At 43.0% G+C, this 23,406-nt stretch overlaps 1 protein-coding gene across 1 annotated transcript in view; it reads right to left on the bottom strand.

Annotated features, from left to right (window-relative positions):
- LOC141128354 (protein argonaute-3) overlaps nt 1-23,406 on the bottom strand; it is a 259,236-nt gene that overhangs the window by 117,799 nt on the left and 118,031 nt on the right. Inside the window, exons 8-9 of the mRNA XM_073615598.1 lie at nt 12,905-13,052; nt 2,362-2,481 (exon numbers count right to left, since the gene is read on the bottom strand). Of these exons, the coding sequence (XP_073471699.1) occupies nt 2,362-2,481; nt 12,905-13,052 (268 nt within the window). The remainder of the gene's footprint in view (nt 1-2,361; nt 2,482-12,904; nt 13,053-23,406) is intronic.

The following is a 23,406-nucleotide window of genomic DNA, read 5'->3' as shown; positions in this document are numbered from 1 at the left end:
TTTTTACTAGTAATGGCAGTGATCAGTGACATCTAGTGAGACTGCGATATTGCGATGGACATTCATTCTGCCAGTAACCTATACTTTGTGGGGAGCAGTGACACTAATACATTGATCAGTGCTAAAAATATGTACCAATGACACTGACTGGGAAGGGGTTAAAAATCAGGTGTGGTCAAAGGGTTAACTGTGCCTAGCCAGTATTTATGTGTACTGTGGGAGGTGTTTTCACCAAGTAAAGAGATGGAATTTATTTGCTGCTTTGCAGGGACACAAATTCCATTCCTTTCCTCCTGTCAGAGCAGCGATCTGCTTTGTTTACATAGGCCGATCTGTGTCTTTTCCTCATGATCGGCGGTGTGCCAACTCCCGCTGTGTGCAATCATAGCAGGAGCGAACCGCCGGCGGGGCGCATGCACACCCCCTAGTGTTGGATCACACATGATCCAGCGCACAGGTGCCACCCTGTAGCAGTAAAACTGCAATAGGGCGGACAGGAAGTGGTTAATGCTGGCAGTTTAAAGACAAACAGTAGTAAAGTTTTTCTGAAGGGTCTCTTAAATAATAAAGCTGCTAGCAGATATAAAATTCTAGCAACCTAGGAGGTTCTTGCAGCATTTTTCCTTGCCCCGTAACACCTAAATGCTGGATTGATCCAAACAAGCAAAGCTACACCATGTCTGGGTAGTGTCAAAACGTACCTGCACCCTCTCTTCTCTCATACATTCCAAGTGGTGCATTGCCGTTATAGGCTTCCTGACCAATAGGAACGTGTACCAGGCAGCAGATGGGCAAGCTCCAACACTACCCAAGTTTTGCAGCTTTTCCTGATCAGTATATGTCTGCCATTCAGACTCACAGTGGGGGGGCAATGAAAATTGCTGCAGGAATGTGCAGACACATCTAGCCTAATATTATAACTGTATGCAGCTTTATTTAAAGCGGAGCTCCACTCAAAAGGGGAAGCTTTAAACACTTCCCTCCCCTCCCCTGCCACATTTCGCATGTAATTTTTATTTTGGGGGGAGGGGGGTAGCCGGTACCTAGTTTTGACAGGTACCCACTCCTTTTTGGCACCGGGGACCGGCTGTGTGAAAGAAAATTGTGCCAAGGACCGGGGGGATTGTCACACGGGGGGGTAAACGATTTTTCGCAGGCAATGGCTGGTGTTAGCGCTTCAGTCATCACGGCACAATGCTTGATATGGTGTCAGGGTGATTGAAGTGAATTCTTTCTATTATTACATTGTAGTGATAAATGAAATAGTTCTACTCACCATAATGCAGAATTAGTGGGAGCCCTGAGCATGTCACTTGCCACTGTCGCCTGCCACCAGATGTGGATTGTCACTTGCCACACCATCTGCCACGTTGCCTGTCACCAGATGCGGAATGTCACTAGCCACGTCACCTGCCACGTTGCCTGTCACCAGATGCGAAACGTCACTTGCCACGCCACCTGCCACAAAATGTCACTTGCCATGCTGCCTGCCACCACTGCATTGGTGGCAGCATTGGTACATTTAGCACAGAGGCAGGCCTCTGTGCACTGGTGGGTTCCGAATGAAGGCAGGAGAGCAGTGATGCAGGGCGGGAAGTGTGAGATGATGTCCTCTCTCCGCTCCCAGCCGCACCTCCGACACTGAGGCTGACAGGACACCGACTGTGAGGGCGGAAGAGTAGTGATGCGGGGTGCAGAGAGAGATGTCATCTCTGCTTGACCGCTCACTTCTTCCATCCACCGCTCTCATATGCCAGCCGCTCAGCTGTCTCATGCCACCGCCTGGCTCCCCTTATGCCAGTCGCCTGGCTCTTTCATGCCCGCCTGCCCAGGTGTCTCATGCCGGCCGCCCGCACCCCGGATGCAGAAAGGCCACTGCCCGGGGGTTGACGACCCCTGATCTAGACGATCCGAGTGGAAGTTCTCCTCTCCCTTTTCCTCCTGGCAGTCTTCTGGGACAAGTCACAGGTTCCAGAAGACTGCCGGACCATTCAGCGGGCGCAGCGCAAGCTGTCACAGCCAGATTGCCCACAGTTCAAATGCCAAAGCCGGGGAGAGGAAAGGGAGAGAAGCGAGGGTTCAGGTGACCATATCGCTGGATCGTGGGAGAGGCGAGTGTGTGTTTATTAAAAGTCGGCAGCTAAATTTTTTGTAACTTCTGACTTCCTAAATACAAAAACGACTGGAGCTCCTATTTAAGCGGCAGAGTTAGTTTGAAACAGGAGTTCCAGACAAAAAAATGTTCTTTTTCTGGAAAGAATGAGGAAAAAAAAAAGTGCAGAGAAATATCTGACAATGTTAAAATAAAATGGACCCAAAACCATTATAGCTTCTTTCAAATGCCAAATTTTATTAACTCACCAGCCTGCTGATCTCCTCCTGTCTGTCTGGAGCAGACCGAGCTGTTGCTTTGATCATAGTGGATGTCTGATTGTCAGTTAACTTCTTAATACATCGTTGGCCAGCTACAATGTTACAGACCTAGGAACACACAACAGAAACGCATTTACTTGATCGAATGATAAAGCAACGGACACTGCATATTGAAAACATGTTGCAGGGAGAGACCGTGCAGTGTAAAATTTTGTCTTAACTGTTTATGCCAAAAAAAAATTTGAGTTGAGTTTATTTTGTAAATTGTCTCAACTAGTAGTTATAAATATACTTTCCTTTATAAAACATGCTTTTGGAAAAACATAGCATTAAAGGTCTTTAACAGTTTACAATATGCTTGTTGCTGTCACTTAAAATCAGTGTAAAGCTTTAATTTTTGTTTGTTTGTATTAAAATAGTAAACAGGTCTTACTTACCTGCTCTGCACAATGTTTTTGCACAGAGCAGCCCCAATCCTCTTTTTCTTGGGTTCCTCACCGCAGAGTGGCCACCATAGAAAGCAGTTTTCTATGGAGGCACTTGTGCATGCTCGATCCCGAACCCGGCTGTTTGAGTCTATTCAGACACAAAGCCCTGCTTGGCCCTGCCCTCCGCTCACAGGTTTTGACTGACAGCAACAGGAACCAATGGCTCCCGCTGTTCTCAGCCAAGCCTGTGAGAGTGGATAGAAGGGAGAAGAGCTGCTGCAGATGTGCACAGCGCCAGATCGAGATTGGGCTCAGTTACAGTACGTATTTAGGGAGGCTTGGGGGGGAGCTACTATTAAAAAGGTTTTTTTACCCTATTGCAGAGAATGCGTTAAGATAAAAAACCTTGGCTGCATCCAGTTTCTACCAATGCCTGTACCACTGCAGAGGGGGCTATTGCCTCCTCATTTCAAACCCTCCACAATATTATCTATAGGGGCTATGTCCCGGCCCATCCGGGTACGTTGATTCTGCGTACCACTCTCTCCCTGTTTAATTCCATAGTTCCGAAAATTTCCAAGGACTCATGGTCGACATCCCCAATAACCCCTTATGTTTTAACCCCAGTCTTCCAGAATTATATTTCCTACCTGATCCGCAGCGGTGGTCTTCTAAAAGGGGTCAAATATTTATGTCACCTATAAACTGCACAAGGTTTTAAGTCCTTATACCAGTTGCGCATGGACTTTGACTTGCCATGCACCTACCCATTTTACTATTACCGACTCTGGCATGCGGTACGTGCGCAATTTGGCTCTTTGGACAACCCTATTCAGGTACCTCCGCTGGAGAAATTGTTAAGATGCCCGGACCCCGCGAAACTTATCTCCACTTACTATGCTGCCCTCATAACAGATTCTAACCCTAGATTCCAGGCAGCTCAAACGAGGTGGGCCTCCCTGGTTGTACCCTTCACAGAGGGGGACTGGTCTGAGTTTAGTGGCACGTATAAGACCTCTGTCATCTCCTCTAGAGACTGTGTTATCCAGCTCAAGATCTTCCATCACTCTCACCTCACTCCTGCTAGATTGAATAAAATGGGGTGGTCTCTAAGGATGAGCTCCAGCGTGTTCACACTGCCCACGTTTATTGGCCTATGGACACCGTTTATTGGCCTATGTGGGAGAATTTTGCTTTGAAGCCGGATATGCAGGATGAACCTTGGGTCATTATGATATGCATACAATTTCCAGCCATCTGGTAAGCAGATCGCTTTACCATGTGGTGCCGAGTGCTTTTGTATACATGCACTATAGTTGGTGACGAGAAGAATATTCCACTCTACTTTGGACTTACTATTTGTCATTTTAAAGTGCAGCATTTTTTTGGACTTTTTGTATTATGTTTGGTTATCAACAGACTGTGCTGGCTTCTTTTATTTATTGGTTCGCATAGAATAGCCCGGATATTGACATATTTTTACACGTGCAGAGCCCGCCAGGAAGTCGGCACAGCGCTGCGCTAATCACAGGCAGTGAGACATTTCCCGATCTCTGCAGCCGCACATCGGGAAAATGTCTCACTGCCTGTGATTAATGCCGTGCCGACTTCCTGGTGGGCTCTGCACGTGGAGTGTGCGAACACGCCGAAGCTCATACTTAGTTGTCTCCCTCAGCTGAGTGCTTTAGATGGTGTGGCCAAACTACTGACTTCTTCCATTGTTTCTGGACCTGCCCCATAGTTCAAGACTTCTGGGTAGATATCGGACCCTTTGTATCTACTGCCCTGGGTCTACCAAATATTGTAAAACCCAAAAACTGTCTTCTGGGCATCTTTGGTGACCTGACCATCTCTTCCCATGCCAAGAGACTGCTTCGTATCCTTTATGTTTATGTAAAGAAGTCCCTTCTCTTGTCATGGAAGGGATCACTATCCCAAACAAGAACCTTCTGGATGAAACTAGTCAATGACTCCCTGCCTCTATATAAAAACTAGGGTTGTCCTGATACCACTTTTTTAGGACCGAGTACAAGTACCGATACTTTCTTTCAAGTACTCGCCGATACCGATTACCGATACTTTTTTTTTAAATGTCACGTGACAGTGTTTTTTGTTTTTTTTGCTTTTTTTTTTTTTTAACAGTGCTTGCTTTTTTTTTGGGGGGGGGGGGGGGGGGGGGGGGAGTGAACGGGGTATGTGTGTGTTTTTTTTCTTTTTATTTACAACTTTTATTTTTTACAATAATATTTTTTTTATTCTTTATTGTTTTTTTTTTTGTTTTTTTTTAATCAGCCCTTTTGGGGGGCTTTGGTGAGATATCAGGGGTCTTAACAGACCTCTGATATCTCCCCCTTGAGACAGAGAAAGAGACCGAGGATAGAGATTCCCCAGTCCCTTTCTCTGCAGCCTCAGCTGCACTGAGAATGAATGGAGAGAAGACAGCAGCTTCTCTCCATTCATAAACTGACACATCGTAATCACAGGAGATTACAATGTTTCAGTTATTGTGAATGGACAGAGTCAGCTGACTCTATCCATACACAAAGGAAGGAGGAGGGGGACTGAGGAACGGAGGGGGAGAACGGAGGGAGACAGATAAGGAGAGCGGAACGGAGGGGACAGATAAGGAGAGCAGAACGGAGGGGACAGATAAGGAGAGCAGAACGGAGGGGACAGATAAGGAGAGCAGAACGGAGGGGACAGATAAGGAGAGCAGAACGGAGGGGACAGATAAGGAGAGCAGAACGGAGGGGACAGATAAGGAGAGCAGAACGGAGGGGACAGATAAGGAGAGCAGAACGGAGGGGACAGATAAGGAGAGCAGAACGGAGGGGACAGATAAGGAGAGCAGAACGGAGGGGACAGATAAGGAGAGCAGAACGGAGGGGACAGATAAGGAGAGCAGAACGGAGGGGACAGATAAGGAGAGCAGAACGGAGGGGACAGATAAGGAGAGCAGAACGGAGGGGACAGATAAGGAGAGCAGAACGGAGGGGACAGATAAGGAGAGCAGAACGGAGGGGACAGATAAGGAGAGCAGAACGGAGGGGACAGATAAGGAGAGCAGAACGGAGGGGACAGATAAGGAGAGCAGAACGGAGGGGACAGATAAGGAGAGCAGAACGGAGGGGACAGATAAGGAGAGCAGAACGGAGGGGACAGATAAGGAGAGCAGAACGGAGGGGACAGATAAGGAGAGCAGAACGGAGGGGACAGATAAGGAGAGCAGAACGGAGGGGACAGATAAGGAGAGCAGAACGGAGGGGACAGATAAGGAGAGCAGAACGGAGGGGGACAGCGGAGAGGCACAGAGGAAAGGAGGGGGCACGGAGGAGGATGCAGTGACAGTCAGCGGTGAGCGATCACCGCTGTGTCACTAAAGCTGGTGAAAGCCGCTGGGGGAGAAGCTTGTAACTCCCCCACGCGCCGATCACAGCTGTCTTCCGGGTATTGGGGGAAGCATCGGGAGCATTTGCCCGAGTACAAGTACTCGGGCAAATGCTCGGTATCGGTGCCGATACCGATACTAGTATCGGTATCGGGACAACCCTAATAAAAACTAACCTTTGAGATCCGGAAGAGAGTTAAAACGTTTAACAACATTTGGGGTAGATGGCTGGCCAGTCCCTTAACTCCTAACCCCTGTACCACTATGAGTGGCTGTATCTCTATATGTATGCACTGGCCAGACACCCCGCTATGACATATGTTATGCTCATTCGAGCTGTGAGGTTTATGCAATTCCATATACGTCAAGTGTATAATGAACACAGGAGACTTGTGTGACAACTGTATAAGTACTGTTTATTTTTTTAATGTACACAGTTTTTCTCTGTACATTGTGTTCTTTGTTTTTTATTCTCTGTATGTTTGTCTTTAAAACTCAATAAACATATTAAAAAAAAAAAAAAAAGGTAAAAAACCTTCTACCTTTACAACCACTTGAAGTGTCTTACTGGGGCACTGGCATCAGGACCCAACAAACTGGGGTCTTCATAAGTAAAATCAGTTTCTTGAAATACTGTACAGGACACAAGCTTCCTAAAATCATTACAAATGGGCTATATGCAGCTACCTTCTAGTCATTGGGCACTAGCAAAAAAGAAAGGCTGCAGGGACATCTTTCTATAAACCCCCTGCTAGTTTAAGTTTTGAAGTAAGTAATAAGGAGATTATAAGAACAAAGGGGAAAGCCCACAAAGCAATAACAGATATGGTAGAGTGTGCCTTACTTACCAAGGAAAGGAGGAATAATATTCTTCAGACTGACATTGCCAATGGGCCAGCTGAATGACAACAACAAGGTGGCAGTGAGACAGACAGCAGGTGCATAGAATGCATTAAGGTGAAAAACCTTGAGGGTTTACAACCCCTTTAACCTCGGCCATCCAGAAAGCCACACCATCAGAAGAGTGGTTAGTGTATACCACGGATAAGCAATTAGCGGACCTCCAGCTGTTGCAGAACGACAAGTCCCATGACTTCCCAGAGTCCCAAGACTCTGACAGACACAAGCATGACACCCAGAGGCAGAAGTATGATGAGACTTGTAGTTTTGCAACAGCTGGAGGTCCGCTAATTGCATATCCCTGGTGTATACCATACCTAAAAAGGGAGAATAAACTGGATATCCTGGGATGAATGTTTAAAGGGCTCCTACTCTATACTCACCACTTCTCAGAAAAAGGAGAGCATTAAGCCTCCCAGCCCACAATGGGCAAACCCTTACAGGGCTTAAGTATCTGGGCTCAGCACCACGAAGACCACAGACTTGGACCAGTAAAGCACCCTGCAGCTAACTCCACACATTGCACTGGGTGCCAAGGGGATATCTCAGATTCATATAGCTGTAAAGGCCAGCAGGCGCCCCCTCCAATCCCCCCCCCCCTTGCTAAAGTGGGGGTATCTCCTAACTGGGAAGGAGGTTTGCTGCCTGTCTTGGCAGGGCTGCAGTTCCAGGACTTCTTTGGAAGGAAGTTCCTGCTTAAGTTCTGAAAGGAAGAAAAGAAACCCTGCTTGGTCCCAGATGAAGACTGCTTTTGTTATGAAAGCTTCTGGCAGTTCTTTAGGGGTATAAGTAGGGTTGCACTGATACCACTTTTTTAAGAGCAAGTACAAGTACCAATACTTTTTTCAAGTACTCACTGATGCCGAATACCGATACATTTTTTAAATGTCATGTGACAGTGGCACTAATATGCAGCACTGATGGGCACTGATGAGACGTGGACTGTCAGTAGTTTATTTTTTTTTACAATTTTTTTTATTACAGTGTATATTTTATTTATTTTTTTACAATGTATATATTTTTTATTTTTTTACAATGCTTTCTTTTTTGGGGGAGGTGGGGGGAGTGGACGGTTTCAGTGTTTTTTTTTAATTATTATTTTTACAATTCAACCTTTAATTATTATTCTCGGTTTTCTTCTTCTTTTTTTTTTTATCAGCCCTGTGGGGGGGCCTTTGGTGAGAGATCAGACCCCTGACATCTCCCCTTTGAGACGGGGAAAGGAACTGAGGACAGAGATTCCCCAGTTCCTTTCTCTGCAGCCTCAGCTGCACTGAAGATGGATAGACAGGAGACTGCGGTTCCTGGTCATTCATAAACTGAAGCATTGTAAACACAGTATATGATGCTCAGTTATGAATGGACAGAGTCAGTGATCACTGTGCATTCAGGAAAGTAAGGAGCCGGTAAATTATATATTTACCGACTCCTTCCTTCGCTCTCCATCCTGACAGATCTGGGAGGGGGGGCCAGAGTTGGAGGACACGGAGAGAGGGAGGAGGACACCAGAAGCCAGAGGAGGACCGGGGGAACACGCAGGGGACAGTCAGGGGTGATCGGTGCAGCAGCAGGGGCAGTTACAAGCACTAATCCCCCTGTATAGGCTTTTTATAAATCATCTGACAGCCATGAGAGGGAGAGGGGGTGAAGCGGCTGTCTGCTCCATTATTAAAAGGCTATACAGTGAGATTGGTGCTTTTAACAGGTATCAGATACAGCATCGGAGCATTTGCACCGATACTTGTGCAAATGCTTGGTATCGGCACCGATACTAGTATCTGTATCGGTGCAACCCTAGGTAGAAGTGCTTTTTCCTCCCAAGATCTTCTGTATAAACTTATTTAGAGCACTGCCAAAAAGGCATACATTCCAGCCAGTTCTTGCAGGGGAGCTTTGCTTACCAGCATTTTAGTCACAGCACCCGCCTCATGTGAACTGACCTAAATGCCAGGTGAGAGAATAAATTTTTTTTTTTTTTTAAAGGGCAAACAAGGTTTTTTGCGATATTGTCTTGTAAAAATGATTTCTTATGCATTTCTTAAACCCAAAAAAGCAACAAAATAAAAATAATGATTTATGGACGCCGAATGATGGACTCGGGAGCGCACCCGCAAGGTAACCCCCCGGGAGAGCGCTTCTCCTAGGGGTTTACCTGATGTGGGGGGGAGCCACGAGAGCTGCCGGGGGACCCCAGAAGACGAGGTTCGGGGCCACTCTGTGCAAAACGAGCTGCACAGCGGAGGCAAGTATATGTTTGTTTAAAAAAAAACAAAAAAAACAAAAAAAAAAACTAACCCTTACAATCACTTTAATCTGAAATCTTTAAGCTGCACTTTTAGGGTTTTGAGTAAAGTGGCAGGGTCTGAATCCCTTTTGATTTCTTGTTGGGAGTATCTCACCAAAAATAAAATTTTTGTTGCAAGAGATGTCAAGATCTGACTTGTATCTTAGGGCAGACTTCTGGGCAAATCAGTGAGCCAATCACACAAACAGAAAATGACATTTCAGGGAGAGTCCTGTACACCAATGGTTCTCAACCCTGTTCTCAAGTACCCCCCAACAGGCCATGTTTGCAGGGTTTTTCTTTATCTTGCACAGGTGCTTTAAATAAGAGAATTCAATGGCTTGGTATTTTGGACAGCTATTTCATTTTTTTTTTTTTTTTTTTACTTTTTTGGCCAAGGTTTGTTATAAAAAAAAAGTGTAATTGCAGATTCAATTTAGAAATGTTAATCTATAAATTGTTTGGTTTAAAATGACAATAAAATGACGATTCTGATATAAAGTATTGCAACGTTATTTACAATTAACTACTAAAAACCAGGCCTTTTATGGCACTTTGTTTACAGTACTGTAACAAACTTTTTTTTTTTTTGTTAGAAAATCACTTAGAACCCCCAAACATTACAGATTTTTTTTTTAAAGCTGAGGCCCTAGAGAAAAAATTGGTGGGCTTTATTTTTCAAATGCAATTTATTGGAAAAAAATACACAATTTTGAATTTTAAAGCAAAAAACACATTACATAAACCAATTTTTTGTAAAAGATAATGTCATGCTGAGTAAATAGATACCAAACATGTCAAAATTTAAATTTGCTCATGCATCAATGTAAATTTTACTATCCGTAGGCGACGTTTTAAAAGCCTTTACAGGTTACCACTTTAGATTTACAGAAGAGGTCTGAGTTTTCAAATGCTTTTCATTTTTTAAAAATGGCATCGTTGACATTTGGGTAAACTCAAAGTGATGTCAGGCCATCACTTCCCAGTTACCATAGCGGAGAGACGATCAGCTGGGTGGTCGCTTGGGTTTCTTGGTGCTGCATACATTTTGATTTGATACATATGGAATGTTTAGTTCTGCTTTAAAGTGGGGTTAACCCTCCTATCGGTTTTAGCTAAGGAAGCTGCCATCCTAGCCTCTATTTGATCTTTAACTGCCATGATGCTGCACATGTGATCTGTTATGACACCAGCCATTTGATGGTTTGACGCGTTTGCTTGAGAGCACAACCATTGTGACTGGTCTTTTGAAGCAAAACTAAACCCATCAATTTAATGGTTTCCCAAAACAGTTATATTCAAGACATGCTGTGAACTATAAATGTTCACAGCTACTTTATGCTCTCAATTGAACTGTCAAGTCATCAAATAGCTGGTGTCATAACTGATCACATGCAGCACCATGGCAGCAGATCAGACTAATGGTTGGTACACATGATGAGATCGTCCATTTTTTTTTTTGTTTGCATGCTAGCCTCCATACCAAAAATGAAGTGTTTACTAAAGTCACGAAAACTCTTACACGACAGAATAAAAATTCGGAATTGCTGTATTGTATTTTCGGATGAAAGCAGTACCGATTAAAAGAAAATCATACGACCTGGTATTGTACAAACATTTTTTGTGCTTGTCCCTTTGGATATTTTCACACAAATTGACATGATCGGCTCTTGAAAGCTGTGTACCAACGATCTGATTATCGTATGAACGCTAGCTATGAAAGCAGTATTTTTCGTAGGATTTTCTGATCTTGTGTATGGGCCTTAAGATGGCTTCCTTGTCTGAAAATGGTAGGAGGGTTTAGTTCCCTTTTAAACCCGCCGTTTTGTTAAGCACTTAGGGAAGGATTATTTTTAATTCTCTTTGCTCATCTTTCAGGATAGGCAGATGCCACGAATGCTGCCCTAGGTTTCTAGTTTCAGGATGACTCCGTTCTCTTGCAGCGTGCAATGGAGCCACCCTTGAATGCATGGATGAGAATTGTGTCACCCTACACTGTGTGTATCAACAGAAACGCACAGCCCCCTATGCTAGGATGACAAGACACTCCCCTGCTCCTCCCCTTTCCAAGCTAACTGACTGGAGACTGCACTGTCTACTGTTAATGCTATCCTGTGAAGAAGTTTAAGGAAGCAGAATAGAGAAAGTAAGAGCCAGCAGCATTGAAAGTTTTAAACTGCAAGTGCTGGAGTAAGAACTTTAACAAATAGGGGAATGTCTATTTTATTGTGTTCAATGTGTTGAGCATAAAAACACTGAGCGTTTAATACTACCTTAGGGTCATGTAAAAGAAAACTTTAAAGAGAACGCTTGTCAAATGCTATCTCTCTAAAGCTTGAACCTTTAGGGAAGCAATAGATTCTAAGTCAGGTTTTCATTGTTAACATCTATATCCCCCTACTGGAGAAAGTCCTAGTGACCAGCAAAAAAAAAAAAAAAATACTATTTCAACTCCATATGGATTTACCCACTTTTCAACAAGATAATACAGACCATCTGCCATACATATGTCCTATAGTTTATTTGAAAATTGTTTTGCTTTAATATGAATTCCAAGTAAAGCTGTTTTATACAAGGGTTACATTGGGCCAGCATATGCATATACCATTCCTGACCGATCCCCCTGGAAGCTAGAAATCACTGAAGTAAACCCTGCTGCTCCAGTAATCTCCACTTGCCTCCATGTCCCGTAGTGAGCAGCTGACCCTCTGCATTGTGAACACAAGAGGTCAGTCTATTAGCACAGATGCCATTCAGAGAATGCTTTGCATTCTCTGAATGAATGCAAAGCATTCTCTGATGGGACCAGGTTGAGAGGTAGCGTGTGAGCATCTAACTCTTTGCAGTCATTCAGTGAAATGCAAAGCATTCTTTGAATGGTGCCCTTGCCAAGCGGCCAGCCTCCTGTGTTCAGAATGCAGCAAGGGAGTCATTTGGCACAGGCCCTGGAAGCAAGAGGACTTCACTGGAGTAGCAGTGTCTACTTCAGTAATTTCCAGCTCCCAGGGGGATTGGCCAGATATGGTATATGCATTGGACACTGGTCCAAGCTGGACCATTGTGACTAATATAAATATACCTAGAATTTATTTTTAGCTTGAAGTAGAAAAAAAGAGAGTTTGGATTATGTTCCATTTAAACTGTGGTAAGGTTTTAGGGTCAAAACACCTTAGCAACACCATTAGCAAATGGCGCACGTCCATTTTTTGTTTCATTCTCCTGTTGAAAGCTCATTCATAAGGAATGGGCTGCCTAAATGCAGCACATGTTAATTCATGACAGAACCTGCATTACCACAAACCAGAATATAGAAGTGTGAAAAAAAACAAAAAACACCTGAGAATACCAACATAACATTTTATGTGACAGCATCATACACACAAAAACTAACAAAATTTTTTGAAGCAAATTTATAGACTGTCATAGTGAAAAGAATTGAACAAAAGATTTTAAGCAAATAATGAAAATGATGTAAAGATATCATGTGCACACACAAGTGTTAGATAAAGTATATGAGCAGATGGTTCTTACTTCCAGAGGCAGGTATGTGTGTTTTTGTTCCTGTCCAACTTGCAGACAGGGCAAATGAGGATACTTCAGCTGGAGATTATACTTTTCTCTAAAGTACTGAGCAACTGTTCTTTCCACGGTCTGCCCATTTTCCAGCTGTAAAGGAAAGCTACAAAGAAAAAAATACAGCATACCATTACTAGCCTATTCAGTTTGTGGAATTTACAATGTGGAGAGAAACAGGGTTTCCAAAAAGCATAAAAATCAAAACCGGATATTTTCAATATGCAGTTTTTGTATACAGAACCACTAGTAGTGGTAGTAAACAAGTGAAAATATAGGGTTCCTCCACATCCTGGATACCTAACCTTTCCCCTAAATCCAAACTCCAGGATTTTTTTTTTAAACTACTCCCCTGGAGTTCACCAGTCTGAGTTATGCCCACATTATTCAAACTACTTCTGGGGATCCCAGGCTGTCATAGGCCTACCCTCATTATCTGTGTGCTGCTTAGTCAACGAGGAAGGACTGCCCAACATCACTACTGAGAAAAAAAGGAATATGACTTGTGACATCAAACCAGCCTAAATGCATGTATAATGTAATAAAAAAAAAAAAAAAAAAAAAAAAAAAAAAAAAAGAGCCTTTCCTATCATAAGGCATGTGCAATACTATTTCAGTCTTAATAATGTGAGTTTGGCTATTCCATGGAAATATTTCACACATAATTCTGATAGCAATCACCATGCTACTAACCAGTTAAGTCTATATGGCCCTTAAAATAATATCGCACAATGTGCAAGGTTTTAACCTTCCCCAGAAACGTAAGAAAGCATTCTGTCACTACAAAAGCCTGGGCGCGGATATCCTCCTATTGCAGGAGACCCATTTTTCCAGTGCTAACCACCCACAATTTTTTGACAAATCTTTTAAACAATTCTATTGTACAAACCATACCACTAAGTCCCGTGGAGTAGCCATATTCATAAGAAAACTCTGTGTTGTTTGTGGTTGGTCATGTCTATAAAGACCCTAACAGCAGATTCATAATTTTACAAGGCAAGAACCAGGGTCGTGCCACAACTATTGCCTCTGTCTATGCCCACAACGAAGCACAATCTTCATTCTTTAAACACATTTTTGCAACATTAGACCGTTATCTCTCCCCACATTTAATAGTGGGGGGAGACTTCAACCTCACAGCACACCCAAGTTTGAATAGAAGCAGAGTTACTCCCTCCTCCAAGGCTTTCCCTAAATCAGTCACAAGTTGTCTGGGCTCATTACAACTAACAGATGCATGGCGAGCACATAACACAGGCTCCAGATCTTACACCTTTTATTCAAACCCACACGACAGCTACACCTGTCTTGATTACATCTTTTGTACCCCAACTGTCTTAGCAAATACCACTAAAGCAGATATACATGTCTGCCGCTGGTCAGATCCCCATATAGTAGCCATCTCAGTTTCTAGAATGGGCCTTAAGCCTACGACCTACACATGGAGACTTAACGACTCCTTGCTAACAGACCTCCCCACCATAGACACCCTTATGACACAACTTGGAGATTATTTTACAGATAATCAGCTCCCAGACACCTCACCATGCACACTCTGGACAGCTCATAAAGCAGTTATGTGGGGCCATATTATTAACATAGCATCCAGCAAATATAAGGCTAAACTGACCGAGCTCCACTCTCTTACAAAAGCATTAGACAGACTGTATAATACCAATCCCCTTCCCCAGAACTTCTTCAACAAATAGATTGTAAAAAACGGGCGTTGGATTTCTTGCTCTGACAGGACAGAGAGCCTTGAGATGGGCTAAAGCTAATTTTATGCCATACAGTAATTCTGCTTCTACTATATTTGCAAGAAAGCTCAACCAGGCTATGAAATCTTCTCACACATATAAATTACGCAACCCCGCAGGGGTTTTAGTTTCACACCCAAATGATGTAATGGACATATTTGTAGACTATTACAAAAAACTATTTGCAGAGTCCCAACTATCCCCTGACCCAACAACCCAGTCTTGGTTTTCCAATATGGCACTGCCCACTCTATCCAGCCAGCAACTAGAAGTTTTGAATGCTCCCTTCCATCAACAACGACCTGAAGATCCATTTTGCTGGCTGACAGACTGGCCTCGGTCATTATGACCCTGATCTCCCTGGATCAAACTGGGTTTATTCCCGGGAGGCAAATCACCAACAAAATCCGCCTGGTCACCAATATCATACAGGATGTAAATTTGCACTCTAAATAAGTACTTCTCCTAAGCCTCAATATCCCATAAGGCATTTGACAGTGTTAGCTGGTCATACCTAGTCCATTTAGTGCCCAGATTTGGCATCGCTGGTGACTTCTTGCAAGGCTTTCATGCTCTATATAGGGACCCCCAAACCCATATCAAAATACCAGGTAATAATTCCCAACTTTTCCCACTGCAAAAAGGCACTAGGCAGGGATGCCCTTTGTCCCCCCTCCTATTTGCCCTGGCGATAGAGCCCTTATCCCATGCTATTTCAGAAAATGTAAATATCAAGGGATATTGTAAAGGCCCTAGAGAATTTAAACTAAGTCTCTATGCAGACGATGTCCTCCTTTTTCTAACAACTAGGGCTGCAACTAACGATTATTTTCATAATCGATTAGTTGGCCGATTATTGTTTCGATTAATCGATTAATCGGTTAATAAGCTTAACCACTTCAGCCCCGCTCACTGTATATATACGTCATTTTTTTGAAGATGGATATCTCGGTAACGGCAGCAGCTGCTGCCACAACCGAGATATCCATCTTTTCAGTGAGCGATTCTGTACACGATAATGGTGGTCTCAGCGGCGGGTTCGCCGCGAGATCACCGTTATCGGCGGCGGGAGAGGTGCCACCCCCCCTCCCGCACCCTCCGCCGCTTACCGGAGCCGTCGGTAGCGGCGGAGGCGATCGGGTCCTTTCCCTGCTGAGGTATGGAGACAAGTGAGGCCAAGATGGAGCCTACCCGTCTCCATACCATGTGACGGCCGGAGCGGCGTCATTACGACGGCTCCGCCCACTCTCTTAAAGGCACAAATTTTTTTAGTGTCATTTTTTTAAACGACTTTTTTTTTTTTTTTTTTTTTTTTTTTTTTTTTTTTTGCATTTTAGTCTAAATATGAGATCTGAGGACTTTTTGACCCCAGATCTCATATTTAAGAGGACCTGTCATGCGTTTTTCTATTACAAGGGATGTTTACATTCCTTGTAATAGGAATAAAAGTGATCCAAATTTTTTTTTTTTAAAAAACAGTGAAAAAAATAAATAAAATAAAATAAAATAAATAATAAAAAAAAAAAAAAAATTTTTTAAAGCGCCCTGTCCCGACGAGCTCGCACGCAGAAGCGAACGCATACGTGAGTAGCGCCCGCATATGAAAACGGTGGTCAAACCACACATGTGAGGTATCGCCGCGACCGGTAGAGTGAGAGCAATAATTCTAGCCCTAGACCTCCTCTGTAACGCAAAACATGCAATCTGTAGAATTTTTTAAACGTCGCCTATGGAGATTTTTAAGGGTAAAAGTTTGACGCTATTCCACGAGCGGGCGCAATTTTGAAGCGTGACATGTTGGGTATCAATTTACTTGGCGTAACATTATATTTCACAATATAAAAAAAATTGGGCTAACTTTACTGTTGTCTTATTTTTTTTTTCAAAAAAGTGAATTTTTTCCAAAAAAAGTGCGCTTAGAAGACCGCTGCGCAAATACGGTGCAAAAAAAAGTATTGCAATGACCGCTATTGTATTCTCTAGGATGTTAGAAAAAAAACAATATATAATGTTTGGGGGTTCTAAGTAATTTTCTAGCAAAAAAACCTGTTTTAAACTTGTAAACACCTAAAATCCAAAACGAGGCTGGTCTTTAAGTGGTTAAAAAAAAAAAAAAAAAGAAAGTGTGGTGTATAATTTATTTAATATGTAAAGTTTTAAAAAAAGCAATTTATTGTTAAATATCTCTATGCAGTGGTAAATGTGAATAACAGACAGAAGAGATATACTATTAGAGGAGATGTACTGTATATACTATTGGAGGATATATACTATTAAAGGGTGAATCTGGTAAATTACATCAGACTCAGAGATCAATATTTTTTTATTTAAAAAACAATGTCTTCCTTCAAAAAAAAAAAAAATGGCATTTTAAGAACGTTAGTTCGATTTTCTAATCGTTAGTGGGGTCAAATCGATGTTCATTTTCAACCATGGTGACAATTTGGAAATAATAGGAAACTTCTTGGTCAAAGGAATTTTCCGACGGTGTGTGTGGTTTTCCTTCATTTTAAAAACAGAATGTTAAAAACAAGTGAAAATTTCAAACATTCTTTCATTCAGCGAATGTACAAAGATTTTTCGTATGAATATTCTCATCTGAAAATTGATCCGTGTGGCCAGCATAAGGCTCGCTACACACCTATGCAGTTTGCTTTTGGTCTATTTCTGCAGTGGTTTTTGCTGTGCATTTTGATTTTTGCACTCGTGATTTTGCTGCGATTTGCGTTTTTGCATTTTTTTTGGCCAACTTGTTGGGCAGATTAAAAAACACAAATTTCTGCAAAAACGCATTACATGCTTTTCTGCAGCTTCTCCATTGAAGTATATTGAACCAAAAAAGCACCGTTTTGCGTTAAAAAAAGTCCCTGACCCTTTCCAAATACGCAGCGGCTAAAAAAAGCATAGATGTGAACGCGTCCCATAGGAAATCATGTAAATGAACTGTAGTGCAACCAGGTCTAAGACGTTTAGTAACATAATGGGGTTAAAAAAAAAAAATAAAATTAGCCCTTTATAGTACAAAAAAAACCCAGATAATCACTACTGTAAGGGGTTCATTTTTTTACTGTGGAAGTAACATTTTACAGCAGCGATTATTTGCTCTTTTTGTACTATAAAGGGCTCATTTTAGTTTTTCTTAACCCCATTATGTTACTGGCCGATTAATCGATTATGAAAATAGTAATCGATTAATTTCATAATCGATTAGTTGTCGATTAATCGATTAGTTGTTTCAGCCCTACTAACAACCCCCTTATTGCACTACCCAACCTGATGTCCCTTTTGGAATCATTCCATACGATAATCAGGCCTAGGGGTTAACTTAGCTAAATGCTCTGCTATGCCAATAAATATACAAAATGACCTTGCGACCTCTTTGCGGCATCACTTTTCACTGGCTTGGTAGAATACAGATTACTCCCGCTTTTCAGGCCTTGTTTCAGGCAAATTGTCACCCTATAGTTTCCCATATCAGAACCCTGTTAAAGACATGGGATAAGTATCATATTTCATTCCTAGGCAGGGTTACAGCCATAAAAATGGCCATATTACCGAAGTTACTTTTCTTCTTTACAGCCCTCCCCATCAATGTCTCCAAAACTTATATCGAATTAATCCAGAAAGACATTAATAGGTTTATATGGCATCTCAAAAAACCATGATTCCACAAATCCCTGCTGTATAGATCCCAACCCCTTGGGGGGCCAGGCCTCCCGGACCTGTGGCGTTATTATTTGGTGGCCAGATTAGCTCAAACGGCCCAATGGCAGGCCCCCTCTACAGATATGCCTTCGCTAGCTTTTGAAACATACTCTATTCTCTCTTTCCTCTTATCCGGATTATTATGGTCCACATCTATCAAAGCGAGTCAAATTATATCACTGAATACAACTGTAAACCAATCTTTATACCTATGGTCCCCTATACGGCAGAAAATTCCAATTAATCTCTCCCACCTATACTCCTTTCTAGGAGACCCAGATTTCCCCCCAGCCTTCAACAACAGAAATCGCTTCCTCCAATGGTGCACGGCTGGGGTTACAATATTTCAGTCTTTCAAAGCGGGCTCCCACTTCAAAACTTTTCCAGAACTCTAATTAGAGCACAATTTAGCCCCCTCTGAGGAATTCTGATGCACTCAGGTCCATAAATATTGGGACAGCGACACAATTTTAATCTTTTTTGCTCTTTACACCACCACAATGGATTTGAGATGAAACTAAAACAATGTACTTTAACTGCAGACTTTCAGCTTTAATTGGAGGGTATTTACATCCAAATTGGGTGAATGGTGTAGGAATTACAACAGTTTGTATATGTGCCTCCCACTTTTTAAGGGACCAAAAGTAATGGGACAGATTAACAATCCTCCATCAAACTTTCACTTTTTAATACTTGGTTGCAAATCCTTTACAGTCAATTACAGCCTGAAGTCTGGAACGCATAGACATCACCAGACACTGGGTTTCATCCCTGGTGATGCTCTGCCAGGCCTCTACTGCAACTGTCTTCAGTTCCTGCTTGTTCTTGGGGCATTTTCCCTTCAGTTTTGTCTTCAACAAGTGAAATGCATGCTAAATCGGATTCAGGTCAAGTGATTGACTTGGCCATTGCATAACATTCCACTTCTTTCCTTAAAAAACTCTTTGGTTGCTTTCACAGTATTCTTCGGGTCATTGTCCATCTGCACTGTGAAGCGCCGTCCAATGAGTTCTGAAGCATTTTGCTGAATATGAGCAGATAACATTGCCCAAAACACTTCAGAATTCATCCTGCTGCTTTTGTCAGCAGTGACATCATCAATAAATACAAGAGAACCAGTTCCATTGGCAGCCATACATGCCCACGCCATGACACTACCACCACCATGCTTCACTGATGAAGTGGTATGCTTTGGATCATGAGCAGTTCCTTTCCTTCTCCATACTTTTCTCTTCCCATCACTCTGGTACAAGTTGATCTTGGTCTCATCTGTCCATAGGATGTTGTTCCAGAACTGTGAAGGCTTTTTTTAGATATTGTTTGGCAAACTCTAATCTGGTCTTCCTGTTTTTGAGGCTCACCAATGGTTTACAACTTGTGGTGAACCCTCTGTATTCACTCTGGTGAAGTCTTCTCTTGATTGTTGACTTTGACACACATACACCTACCTCCTGGATAGTGTTCTTGATCTGGCCAACTGTTGTGAAGGGTGTTTTCTTCACCAGGGAAAGAATTCTTCGGTCATCCACCACAGTTGTTTTCCGTGGTCTTCCGGGTCTATTGGTGTTGCTGAGCTCACCAGTGCGTTCTTTCTTTTTAAGGATGTTCCAAGCAGTTGATTTGGCCACACCTAATGTTTTTGCCATCTCTCTGTTTTTTTTTGTTTTTTCAGCCTAATGATGGCTTGCTTCACTGATAGTGACAGCTCTTTGGATCTCATATTGAGAGTTGACAGCAACAAATTCCAAATGCAAATAGCACACTTGAAATGAACGCTGGACCTTTTATCTGCTCCTTGTAAATGGGATAAGAGGGAATAACACACACCTGGCCATGGAACAGCTGAGCAGACAATTGTCCCATTACTTTTGGTCCCTTAAAAAGTGGGAGGCACATATACAAACTGTTGCAATTCCTACACCATTCACCTGATTTGGATGTAAATACCCTCAAATTAAAGCTGAAAGGCTGCAGTTAAAGCACATCTTGTTCCTTTCATTTCAAATTCATTATGGTGGTGTAAAGAGCCAAAAAGATTAGAATTGTGTTGATGTCCCAATATTTATGGACCAGACTGTATACGCAAATCAAGCACTTTTACCATAGCAAAGGCACCTTAGAATCCCAAACACATAGCACCCAATATGAACACATATGTGCATGCTCTTCCAGAGACAAAGGGGTTATATCTAAAATCTATAGCTTTCACAATGAGTTTGCTCTAGAGGAAAAAAACTAAACCAATGCTTAGCTGGAAGAGACAGATAGGTCATACTTATGAGCCCGCCGAACGGGAAGAAATGCTGACAAACATGTTCAAGAACACAAGGTCGCATTCAATCTGTGAGACAGCTGTCAAACTTCACACCAGGTGGTATATGACGCCCACAAAACTCCACTCTATATACCCCACGGTATCTCCACAGTGTATCCGCGGCTGCCCTGATTTGGGTTCAACAACCCATATCTTTTAAAGCTGTAAATTCCTTAAACCCATTTGGTAGCAAGCAGCTACAAAGACATCCACTAGTGTAGGTGGCTTAATCACTCTCACCATATAAACGTGCCTATGCTTCACTTCTATCCCTGATGTTCCTACTCCATGCGAAAGACTGATCCACATGCTTTTCGTGGCCATCCACTGGGTCACAGCACTAAATTGGCATACCTCAAGCTCTTTCCTGGTCGCAGGTACTAGCCAGAATGGAAGCAATTACATTTTCTGAGCGCATTCACCACACTTTATTTGATACCATGCATAATTATGATAAGAAATGGAAACACTGGGATACCCCTCTATAACCCTGCAATATAACTTAGATATAGCTACATAAGATGTTCAAACTCCTAAGACTGCTATATACTGTATACCGAAAGTATTCTATGTTTGTTGATTCTCTTTAACTCGACTTCAACTTCAATCTCCCCATGTCTTATAGGCGCTAACTGTTATATAAGATGAAACACAACACCCACTTCCCCAAATCATCCCCACAGCATAAATCCCCCACCCAAATTTCCACTTGAGCACAAACCCCCCCCCCCCCCCCCCAGCACTAATCCCCTAGCACAAACCCAGGCTCGGGAACACCACTGACTGTCAGATCAGAAATTTTCAGAGTTTGCTTACCCGCCCCTACCCACATTCTTTGCTGGAGATGGGGCAAGTAAGCAAACCCTGCACAGTCCCAATCGGACAGTCCCGATGCAGGAGTGCTGCAGTAGCAGGAGGAGCTGCTGAAAAGGAGAAAGAAAAAGAGCACAGCACGCACCTCCTCTCGGCTCTCCTACTGTATGTTCTCCATCTCCAGGTTTGGCTTGCCACTTCTCCCACTAAGCTGACAGTAGTGTTGCTGCGGTCACTACTCCTTTCAGCTTGTAGTGGCAGAAACTCTCCATGTGCCGCCCCCCCCCCCACCCACCCATCTAGCATGATACCACAGCGTCACTGTCAGCCTCCCCTCCTGCCCCCCGTCCAAAGCTGCATGTGGGTTCCCCCTAGAACCAATGCAGCATCCAATCAGCGTGCTCTGGTGGTGTGAGAACACAATAGCTCATCGGGGGAGATCGTCGCACTAACATGCTTGGTCAGTAGGTCCTCCTCTTTTTTATTTCCATTCAGCCCACTAGGTTGAACGGACCCATTCATTGTTAACTGCACCCCAAATGCTGAAAAAACAGACACCTAATTTTTGTGCAGAAAAAGGCATTGTTAAAAAAAATAACTAAAAACACATTCAAAGCTCAAAAAAGGGCATGAGCTACTTATCGGTGTTTGTCACACTTAGGGCTGCTCTACATGTGTGGTGTGACACAAAAAACACACATGAATGCTGTTAATGCGAGTTAACATAACCCTATAATGTGATGCAGCCTTATCCTTCCCCTAACTTCTAACACAACAGCCATGACCTTAAAGCCCAATGTCAAATTTCATCTGACTTCAAATAGCTAATTTGAATGTAGTTGGTCCAAATGAACAGTTTGCATCACAGATGCACACTCTGGGAGTGCTGAATAAAAACTGTATGTAGCCTCAGTTACATATCATATACAGCACTGTGTTCTGGCAGTGGGATAGGGACTTCCCGGCCTGCTCCTGGAACAAAATCGAGTGGGGCTGCTCAGCCATTCACAGGGTGCACTGTATTTCATCAATGAATACAAGGCTTCCTCTGATTGGCAGAGGTGGACATTGTGATGTCATCCACTGCCTCTTCATCTCGGTTAATCAAAAGAAGCTGTTTTGTTTGTGGCACAGCGTAGATCTGATCTTTGTGCCAGAGTTTCACACTGTAGTGATGCTGCAGGCAAGTTTATATAGTACACTATTCCCATGTCGCTGCCTAAACACCTGTCTACAAGATCAATTTGGACTAATCCTCCCTCCAGCCTCCAGTCTGCAAAGGGATCTTTGGATTCAAAGTATTTTTGGACATGCCCAATTTGTTTTCAGGCAAGCTGTGGTGGCCAGGCTAGAGGTTTAGGTAATTCTTTATCTGGGGCTGGAGTTCAGCTTTAAGCTAAAAACTACTTTTGACAGCCTTGGTGCCTGCACTTTCAAAAACAAGTCAGTGCCCTGATATGCTCTTTAACTTTTTCCCGACCGGCTCACGCAGATATACTGCGGCACAATGGCTCTCCTGGGCAAAATCCCATATGGGTACGTCCTTCCCTTTTTCGGCCACCAGAGGGTGTGCCTGCCACAAGATGGTGTAACCCAATGCACGTGGCCAGCAGGCACTTTCGCCGCCAGCCACGTTCGAGTGCCAGCATGGGGATTTGTGTGTGTGTAAACACACAAATCCCTGTGCTGTCAAAGGAGAGGAGACATGTCGTTTGTTCCTACTAAGTAGGAACAGCGATAGGACTATTCTCCTACTCAGTCCTATCCCCATACAGTTAGAACACAGTGAAGGAACACACATTTAACCCCTTGATCACCCCCTAGTGTTAAGCCCTTCCACTACACTATAACATACACTATAGTGGACACTA

This window comes from Aquarana catesbeiana, linkage group LG02, assembly GCF_042186555.1.
Source record: "Aquarana catesbeiana isolate 2022-GZ linkage group LG02, ASM4218655v1, whole genome shotgun sequence".
Lineage (NCBI taxonomy): Eukaryota > Metazoa > Chordata > Amphibia > Anura > Ranidae > Aquarana > Aquarana catesbeiana.
This window is presented reverse-complemented; position numbering and strand designations above follow the sequence as displayed.